Source organism: Octopus bimaculoides, chromosome 2 (assembly GCF_001194135.2).
Source record: "Octopus bimaculoides isolate UCB-OBI-ISO-001 chromosome 2, ASM119413v2, whole genome shotgun sequence".
Classification (NCBI taxonomy): Eukaryota; Metazoa; Mollusca; class Cephalopoda; order Octopoda; family Octopodidae; genus Octopus; species Octopus bimaculoides.
This window is the reverse complement of record NC_068982.1, coordinates 57,638,005-57,648,844: the sequence shown is the minus strand read 5'-3', so window position 1 is coordinate 57,648,844 and position 10,840 is coordinate 57,638,005. Positions and strand designations below refer to the sequence as shown.

General features: G+C 35.3%; 1 protein-coding gene across 2 annotated transcripts in view; it reads left to right on the top strand.

Annotated features, from left to right (window-relative positions):
- The window catches only part of LOC106871074 (long-chain fatty acid transport protein 6), a 63,682-nt gene extending 56,003 nt beyond the window's left edge, over positions 1 to 7,679 (top strand). For both annotated transcript variants that reach the window (XM_014917347.2, XM_052977272.1), the window contains exons 10-12: positions 1,326 to 1,524; positions 5,087 to 5,184; positions 6,414 to 7,679. In XM_014917347.2, coding sequence (XP_014772833.1) covers positions 1,326 to 1,524; positions 5,087 to 5,184; positions 6,414 to 6,730 — 614 coding nt within the window. In that variant the 3' untranslated portion in view covers positions 6,731 to 7,679. The remainder of the gene's footprint in view (positions 1 to 1,325; positions 1,525 to 5,086; positions 5,185 to 6,413) is intronic.
- The last annotated feature ends 3,161 nt before the right edge of the window (positions 7,680 to 10,840 follow it).

Below are 10,840 nucleotides of genomic sequence, written 5' to 3'. Positions count from 1 at the left end.
GTGTTGGTGTGTTTACATCCCCATAACTTAGTGGTTTGGTAGTAAAAACTTATAGAATAAGTATCAGGCTTGACAAAAAAAAAATGAAAATAATAAGTAGTGGGGTTGGGGTTGATTAATTTGACTAAAAATTCTTCTAATGACTGAAACAAGTAAAAGATATGTAATATAGCCAGTACTAAATTATTCAATTTGTCCTTTCAGTTTTAAGATTGTTGTGATCTGCAGGAGATTCCGCTGCTTTCTCTAGCAGACTATGGTGCTTGTATATGAACAGCTATGCTACATGGCAGTGAAACATGGGCTGGACTGCTGAGGACATGTGAAGGTTTGAAAGAAAGGAAGCCAGTATGCTCCTCTGGATGGGTAATGTCAGTGTGCATATACGACAGAGTGTAAGTGATTTGAAAGAAAAACTGAGAATACAGGACATCAGATGTAGTGTACAAGAGGGGAGGCTGTGCTGGTATGGTTATGTCATGCATACAGATGAGGACATTGCATCAAGAAGTGCCAAGCTCTAAGTGTGGAGGGAATGTGTGGAAGGGGTAGATCCAGGAAGAAGTAGGACAAAGTGGAAAGGAAGGATCTTCAGAGGCTGGGTCTCACAGAGGGGATGACAGGGAACCAAGACTTTTGGAAGTTTGCTGTGCTTGAGAAGACATGTCAGTCTAAGTAAATACATAATTATCCTTGCATACAGGTATATCCCTTGCATCTCTCTTCAGCTGAGCATTCCTAATCTTACAGGCTCGTGGGTGCTGGTGCCACATAGAAAGCACTCATATTGATGCCATGTAAAAGCCTCCATGCCAGTGTTATGTAATGGGACCCAGTACACTCTGTAAAGTGGTTGGTATTAGGAAGGGCATCCAGCCATTGAAACCATGCCAAAACAGATATGGCACCTGGGCAGCTCTTCAGCTAATCAGCTCCTATCAAACTGTCCAACTCATGCCAATATGGAAAATGGGCGTTAAATGATGATGATGATGATTAACTGACTACATTATTATTATCTCATTGGCTCATTTTGTTGAAAATTAGGCTTACAACAACAGGTTCAACTCTTATTTTGGTATTGAGTGGTTAATGTTAAATGATATTTTATTTGGCAGTCTACTGTTATTTGCTGTACTATTCCCAATATCATCCTTTCTATTTTCTTTAGCCACCACTGCTATCCTCCTCCTCCCCCTCCTCCACCACCACCACCACCTTCTGCCACCCTCCTCCTCCTCATCATTTATTGTTATATTATAATTTGCCATGATATATGGATATTCTCTTGATAAAACAGTTGTCACTGCTGTTGTATATTGCAGGTGAGGCTGGCCTCTTACTGGGAAAAGTGTTGCCAGAACATGACCTGCCACTGTATAAAGGTGCAAAAGAAATGTCTGATGCCAAATTTGTGTACAATGTTATGGAGGAAGGTGACAAATACTTCAACACTGGTGATCTTCTGTATTCAGACAATGACTACTTTCTTTACTTCAAAGACCGCATTGGTGACACTTTTAGGTAAGTCAGTAGTTTATCTTTTCCATTGAACCTTGGAACTTAGATCAGAGCTGATGTTTTTAAGCAATGTTAACCCTTCTGCATTCGGATTACTCTGTCAAATGTAATGCTTATTTATTCACATTGTGGAGGGAACCTGCTCCTCTGGATGGGTAATGTCAATGTGCATATACAACAGAATGTAGGTGATCTGAGAGAAAAACTGGGTATGCAGGGCAACAAATGTAATGGGCAAAAGAGAAAACTGCACTGGTACAGTCATGTAATGTGTATGAATGAAGACAGTTGCATCAAGAAGTGCCAAGCTTTAACTGTGGAGTGAACATGTGGAAGTGTTAGATCCAGGAAAATGTGGGATGAAGTTGCAGTAAAAGCTGTTTTGTTTCATAGGTAATGAAAATTAAACTAATTTAAAACGAGTTCTCTCATTGGCTGAAAAGAGTTCAGCCAAAATCATTCTAGGTTTTAGCCAGAATTATTCTTGATGTTATTTTGGAATGCTTCTAGAAACTTCCATGGGAAGTTATAAAAGCCAGGATTTTTTCAAATTTTAGTTAGTGGAAAGTGTGCCTTCTGGAAGCTATCTCACTCAAACTCACTTACACTTCTTGTTGTATTTTGATGTTCTTGCACTAATAATGAAAGACGTTATACCTCACAAGAATGACCTAACTCTTTCTCTTTCGATGGACTACATTAACAATATAATTTTTGTCACTTCTTTACATACTAACTTTTAGACAAAAAACTAGAAAAAAACATTCCACTATGCCAGGGGTTCTCAACCTTTTTGTCCTTATCGCCCACTTTTCCACACATAAAAGTTCCCATCGCCCACCTGTGCAGTAATTTTTAGGAAGCAAAAATAAAGCATATTCGGAATGGTTGCTTAAAAAATGAAATATTTATTGAGATGAAATATTGCAAAACGGATATTCGGAGTTGAAACGTTATTCAGAAGAATAAAGTTTTTGATTGCTAAATGTTTCTCAATGAAATAAAATTGAAAAATGATACATGTATTAAATGTTCATCAAACTCACCATGTTTAGCTTTCAGTGTGATCCTTGAGGCTGATGCAACACAGCTAGTGCAGACACATTTGATTGTAAATTTGTCAATTTTAATCACAAGTCTCCTCGTTTGGCTACATCCAGTTCACTTCTATATAAGTAAAGTACCAACATGACTGAAACCAGATTCGACCAAGTACGATGTTGGGAAGGCAAGCAAAATTAATTTCAAATGCTTTCCATAAGTTGGGGTAAGAATTCAATATATTTTGATGATACCACAAGCCTTCTTTGCCATGAAACCGATATCTCATTGTGGCCTCATTATCATTTTGCAATTCAGTTAGCTCCTCCTGAATGTCGTCTTTGCAATAGACTGCTTGGACTTCAAACGGTTTGCTATACCAATTTGGAATATTCATTGTAATAGCATCTTAAAATTGCTCCATCATGTCATCATGCAATGATTGTAGATAGTCACAATAGGTAATGATATCCTCATCAACCAATTCATCTTTCAAAGAATCCATTTGTGGAAATTGATGCAATTGACGTTTGGAAATGTTTATTTTATACAGGACCAATTTTGAAATGAAGGCAGTGATAAATGATTTACAATCGACAAGAGCTTTTTTGCTTTCCTTGCAACAACTTAGTCAAATCATTAAATTTAGTGAATATATCGCTCAGTAAAAAAAGTATCGTGCTTTGCAGCAATCAATGAAGCCGACAGAGAAGTACTTTTAAAGAAAGATATGATCACATGAAACAGTTCAACAAAGCGAACTACACAGTTGTCCTTTGACAGCCACCCTACTTTGGTGTAGTACAAAAGCCTTACAAAATCATCATCATTATCCAGACACAGTTGACAGAAAATTTGATCAGACAAGGAATTTAATTTCAGTTTATTCACAGTTTTGATAACCAACTGCAGCACATCATTCATCTGACCATTGATATTTCTTGCCACTAAATGTTGTCAGTGTATCACACAATGAACTGTTAAAATCTGTTGAGAAATTTCACGCTTTAGGAGAGATGAAAAACCTCTTATCTTCCAACTATCGAAGAGGCCCCATCAGACGCACAGGTAATAATGTTGGTCAGTGGGATATGATGTTTAGAAAGGAAACGCTTAAGCATATTGAAAATAGATATACCTTTTGAATCAAGCAGCAAGTTCTCTGTGAACAGCATTTCCTCACAAGGTTGAAGGTATTCATTGAAATATCGAACATAAACCATGATCAAATATTGGTTATCGTTAACCGTTGACTCATCCACTTGTATAGAAAATTCAGAACACTAGAGAATTTGAATGAGTTGATGTTTGACATTGGTGGCTATTTCATCCATTCGTCAAGAAATTGTATTGTTACAATGTGGAATTTTCTTGATAATTTTGTCGGACTTCTTGTGCATTACAGTCAACAGAACCTCTTCAATGATAGATCAAAGCTATGTTTCTCCTATAGCATGGGACTTCCCGGTCTTTGTGACCTGTTATGCAATATTGTACAATGCAATCATACCATCATTTTCCTGTACAGTTGCTTTCGTAAACATTGTGTTCAGTGTTTTCTGCTTTTCGAAAGAGGCCTTAAGTTGCAAAAAAATGTTATAGAAGCATTCATATCAAATCAAAACTGACAAGACCTTTGAGAGGAAGGCTTCTCTCAGGGAAATGTATGACACAGCGCAGCCTGAAAGGAAGCTGCATATCCCCCCCCCCCAAAAGGCAGTGATCTAGGTAGAGAGAGGCAGAAAAGAAAGGTGAAAGTTTAAAACAGTGGAGAAAAGTCATCAATGTGCTGTAGGAAGTGAAAGCACTTTATTTATTGATTCTTGAAGGATGAAAGGTAAATTTGACTTTAGAACATAAAAATCTGGAGAAATTGCTGTGAAGCATTTTGCCTGATGCTCTACCATAAGATCATCATCATCATTTCATGTCCATTGTCCATGCTGGCATGGACTGGATGGTTTGACCAGGACTGGCAAGCTGGAAGGCTGCACCAGACTCCAGTCTGATTCAGCATGATTTCAATGGTTGGATGCCCTTCCTAATGCTAACCACTCTGTGAGTGTAATGAGTTCTTTTACGTGCCACCAGCAAGAGTGCCATATGCATAACACCAGTATCTGTTATGACTATGAGTTCACTTGGCTTGATGGGTCTTCTTGTCAAGCATGGCATAATGCCAAAGGTCTCGGTCATTTGTCATTCTCTCTGTGAGGCCCAACACTCGTAAGGTGCTCTTCACCCTACGAGAGTTGAGAAAAATAAGTCAAGAGCTGGGGTTGATGTAATCAACTAATCCCTTCCCCACCAAAAATTATGGCCTTGTACCTGTAGTAGAAATAACTAATGAGCTACTTCACAAATTAACTGATGGTATTTTAATAATAATAAGTTAATTAACAAAACAGGTTTTTACATTATACTAATATTTGGGACATTGGTGCTTATAAAACCAAGTTATTTAGTAATTTGTTTGACATCATGCCTCTTCTACTAGTCTTTTTGCCATATTTTTTTTCTGCAGATGGAAAGGAGAGAATATTTCTACATTAGATGTTGCTAATGTTATTAGAATCCTGGATTTCATAGAAGATGCTAATGTATATGGTGTTAAAGTTCCAGGTGAGTAAACCTTAAAAACCATCTTCAATATTCAATCTTTCATGATAAGTTGGGAATTTATTTGATATTTTTAGATTTTCTTTCATGTTAAATGATCAGAGATTAAAAAATATGTAATACTATAATATTTATGTCTATGTTAAGTTTCAATCGATGTGATCCCAGATCATCTATTGTTATTTAGCCCCAGTCCTGCTCTAATCAAGTGGACCATTAATCAAAAGCACTCTAGCCATTGCCACCCTATCTTTTATTCCAAACTTAGTGTACCTATGTCCACCTTATCCAACAATCCATTCTTTTTCAAAGATAATAGAGTGTGATTTAAGGGAGACATTGTGGTTGTTTCTAGCAGGTTGAGTGACCTCATGGAAGCTCTTTGTTGGTTTGTTCAAGTATCTTAATATTGGATGTGTACATAGTATTTTCATCATTTTGAGAACCTCTTCTTGGTCACATGACTAACCAAATCTCCATTAGATCTCACCCTGCTATGTTTAAAAATGAAATACACTTTAGATATGTTTCTAGGCACTTTGTCTAGAAAAGGCAAAAAAAAAAAAAAGAAAAAAAGAAAAAAAATCATTTGATCATAGTCTATGTGGAACTTTAGGTATGTGTCTTCCCTGAGCTAACCAATATCTTGTGAGTGAATTTAGTAGATGGAAACTGTGCAGAATTCTATCTTCTCTCCGTTATTTTTTCTGTGTCTTTCAACATTTCCCCTTATTTATCTGTCCCCTCTTTCTTTTTACTTTCTCTTGTACTTCTTCCTTTGTCCACCTTTGTTAGCTATTAACTGTCTATACTCTCTCTCCCTTTCTCTTCCCACACTCCATCTTTCTTCATATCTACTCTATTCTAACTATCTCAACTCCTTCTTTTGTTTCGTCTATCCTTACCTTTACTATTTTTTTCTCTATGTATCTCTGTTTCCCACTTTCTCACTCTCTGTCTTTCTCTCTACCACTCATTACCAGCTCTTTCGACTAAAGGCAGTGCTCCAGCATGGCCACAGTCAAATGACTGAAACAAGTAAAAGAGTAAAGTGTAGATACTGGGCGTGATTTGTGGTGTTCAAGCATGGCCACAGTCCAGTGACTGAAATGCATAAAAGATAAGAGTTAGGCTGCTCGATTGGTGCTGGTTTGGGGGTTATGCAACATCAACAACAACAACAACAGCAACAACAAGCATTTGATTCATTGATTTATCTTTTCTTATCTCAGGTCATGGTGGCAGAGCTGGTATGGCATCTCTAAAATTATATGATGGAGTAAATCTGACTAACGAGCAGTTTAGAAAGCTATATGATTGTTGTAAGAAGAACCTTATATCTCATGCAGTACCACTATTTTTGCGAATACAAGACAATATGGAACTATCTGGAACATTCAAGCAGCAGAAGAAAAAGCTCCAAGAAGAGGGTTTTGATCCTAGTGTTATCAGCGATTCATTATACTATATTGATCGTTCCATGCAGACTTACTTACCTTTGACAGAAAATATGTTTAAGAATATTAATTTTAAGAAAAGTAAATTGTAGTGTATTTTATCATGCTAATTGTTACCTGTGAATTGTAAGCCTGTGGTTGTAAGCTGTAATTGTTAGTTACCCATGATCAAATGCAATATTAAAGAAAAAATGTAGGGGTTCTGTTGAAGTATGGATGACCAATTTTGATGATGTGGAGTTACATGTGGTAAAATGGTTTGATAACAGTGGTGTTACTCTCCATTGTTAATACATGAAGCCGTCAATTCTATTCTTGAAGCCTCTAGATTTGAAAGAAAACAAAAGTCTTGGGTAACCATCCCATGCCTTTCAATTGTTAACACATAGAATAAACGTCAAACATGTCAATTCTTCTAGATGGTATAGATCACTGGCTCCTGTACATGGAAGGCGGCAAGAAGAGCAGATGCAAGAGTCAGGTAGTGAGTCCATTAGAAGGGTTATCTGTGGTAAACATAATGTTAAGCTTTGCTTTACCACAAAATCAAACTGTTTCAAGTACTTTCACATTGAATAAAAACAGTTTTTGTTTTTCCATATACCAAGTAGATACTTTTTATTGCTAATCTTGTGTTTTTAGATAGCCTTGATGTGATAATAAATTACATTTCAAGTATCTATTTACATGTCTTCATTTACCGTTGTTGTATACTGTTGCTTTAAATTAACAAAGCCTAAAATGCTTGAATAGTTACTTACATACAAATTGGCAATGATTCACTTTTCAGTTATGGATTTTGATTGTCTTAATGTAAAAATAATTTTTTTTTGTATCTGTCTTTAACAATTCATACAATATAGAGCTAATTTCTGAGAATATATTTTTTGATATTTTATACATCATCTCTTTTTATATGGATATATATACATACATACATGAATGTAAAACATTTCTATTTTTGATTATTTCTAACAATGAAATATTGTTAAAGAGTTATTGGGAATATGTTTATATTGAATAAAAATTAATTTAAAATCCAATTTTATTTAATTAATTAATTAGTAAACTCTAAAATCAAAATGATTATTATAAAGAATTTTATTACCATAATTTTCTTGTTTGTGTGCTTTATTTCTCTTGTGTAACCCCAGGTTGTGGTTCAGCAGACCTATGATATATAGGCAGTTCTCTAAAGACTAACTTCGTGTGACCCATAAATTTATACTATGCTTCCAGATATAACTTTCTTGTACCTAGCCATGGTAGGAGAGTATCCACTTAGAGGTGTTTGATAGCCTTTTGACCTTCATTGTTATTAGTTTCAAATTTTGGCACAAGGCCAGCGATTTTAGAGCAGGAAGTAAGTTGATTACATCGACCCCAGTGATCAACTGGTACTTAATTTATCGACCCCCAAAAGGATGAAAGGCAAAGTTGACCATGGCAGAATTTGAACTCAGAACGTAAAGACGGACTAAATGCTGCTAAGCATTTTGCCCAGCATGCTAATGATCCTGTGAGCTTGCTGCCTTTCTAATGACTAATAATAATATTAATAATGGTGGGTGGTTTAGCTTAATTGGTCTAGAGCACCGCAACACGTAATCACGGAGGTGTGAGTTCGAGTCTCATAGCTGGCTGCCTACACTTTTTTCTGCAAAATAGGGGTAGCTTATCCTGTTCAGGCTATATTATTAGCATTATCCTGCATTTGAGAATTTAAAATCTCTTCTGTAACTTTCTAAGACATCTCAACGCTTCTAAAAGCAAACTTCGTTTGTTTGTTTACGTTCATCATAATTTGAATTTAATATTAATAATATTAATAATTGTTTCTTTATTTATATTTTATCTATTTATATATATAATAAAATAATAGTAATCCTTTCTACTAGAGGTAAAAGGCTTGAAATTTGGGGGAAGGGGCTAGTTGATTACGTCAACCTCAATGCTCAACTGGTACTTATTTCATCGAATCCAAAAGGATGAAAGGCTATGTTGACTTCGGTGGAATTTGAACTCAAAACAGACGAAATGCCACTAAGCATTTTGCCTGGCATGCTAACAATTCTGGCAGCTCACTGCCTTTCAAATGAGAGATAATATTAATAATTGGTTTTTTGTTTATATTTTATATATTTATTTATATAATAGTAGTAATAATAAGGAGATGGAGAGCTTTTTATACTATAGGCACATGGCCTGAAATTTTGTGGGAGTAGGCTAATTGATTACATTGGCGCCAGTGTTCAACTGTTACTTTTTTATTGACCCCGAATGGATGAAAGGCAAAGTCGACCTTGGTGGTGTCTGAACATAGAACATCAAGCTGGAAGTAATGCTGCAAAGCATTATACCATCAGAATTATCATTATCAACTTCATCATTGTTTTGGATCGCATTTGACAAGTCATAAAGCCAGTATTCCCTGAGAAAGTCTAACTAGTTAATCAATTCAATGAATCTTAGTATATTACTGGTAGTCATTATCTCCTGAGAGATAGATAAAAGAAAATAGTCAAACCCTGGAGTATTTGAACTCTGTAGTCTGAGACAACTAATAAGATACAAGAAAACCACATTAGTGTTTTGTAGGATGTTATAGAGCACTTGTCCACTTCTATAAGGAACATTAACCTAGTGATGTAATTAGTAGTACAAGTGTATGCTCTGAAAACATACTATCCAAAGTAAGAAAGTGGGTGGCTTGATACTAGGGGTGCAAGTGCACCTCCTAAAGGTTTTGGTGGGTGCAAAATCAAAATTTGCTCCCCTACTTATTTTTCTCAGGTTTGAAAACAGTGCATAAAAAATTGACCTGTAAGAAGTAGCTTGAAGTTAGGTTTCTTCTCAAAGAACAAAGAACAAAAATAATTAAAATAAAACATAAAACCTTGTTTGTAAAAGATTTTGGACCTGAGTTTGCATCCACTAAACAAATCTCATTCCTGAGTCAGTAGTGAGTGGATAACCAAGTGCATCTCTATTTCTATCTCTCAGATCTTTTTTGTATTCATCCAACCATTTGAAGATTTTTCATTTTCCAATGGAATGTTTTCAAATTTTTTACATTGATGAGTTTTGCATACTGACGACAAAAATTGTATTCGCTTTTGTTTTTGAAAAATTAATAATAAAGAAGTTAGAAGCATTTAATGTTATGTAATTTTTGCCAGTGTCCTTCCTCACAGTGGCAGTCAAAACTGTCATGGCAATATTGTCTTCCCATTATGCTATGTGAAAGAAATTTTTGTAAGGAAGAATTAGGGGTTGGTGCCACTACCACAAGAGACTATAAAAATTGTTTACAGGAAATCTGTGCAGGAACTTTGCTCCACATTCTAATTAAGATTTGTGGTTTTGGCAGAATTGCTTAAATGGACAAAACTGTATTTTTGAGGAAAAAATACAACCGGAGTCGAATGTTACTTGAAGTTATGTAAGTAGAATGTCATTAAACAGAAAGAGTTATTTAATGAATATGCGGAAGTTCTTTCTGGACTTAGAATTTTATGTATTTGCTGTGTAATTTAAGGGCTATTTAGCTGTTATTTTTAGCTGTTATATCAAGACCACCTCATACCCTTCTCGTTTATCAGTCTGCTGTATGGATGTTTATCGATATCTTTTCCCCCAAACACACATTTAATGGTCTATTGTTAGGGTTTAAGCCCAAGTTTCGGTGTGTCCGTATTTTAAACTGAGATTTTTAAAAAAATTCGAAAAAATAAAAATTTTTTCTATAGTTTTTTTTTTCACGCTTGTAGAATAAAAATTTGCAAAAATTTTCTGAAAATTCCAAAACATAAAAAAAAAAGTTATGAGGCGTTATATGCCGTGGATAAAACAGAATTCTGCCAAAAAAATTAAACGAATTTATCTGACAACCCAATAATTACTACAGACGAATCGTTGGAGTCAAATTAGGCAATGCAAGGGAAGTAATTTCCTAACTATTTGTAAGACTTATTTCCCTTTGCAACTTAAAAAAAAAAAAAACTTTTAATAAATACGTTAAGTGTAGTTCATTTATACTCGTGTTCTCTCCCTTGCTAATTAACTGTAACATTTATTAATATATTGTAATCAATGGCTCAGTGGTTAGAGTATCTGGCTCACAATCTGTGTGTTGTGTTCTTGAGCAAGACACTTTATTTCACGTTGCTCCAGTTCACTCAGCCGTAGAAATGAGTTGTGAC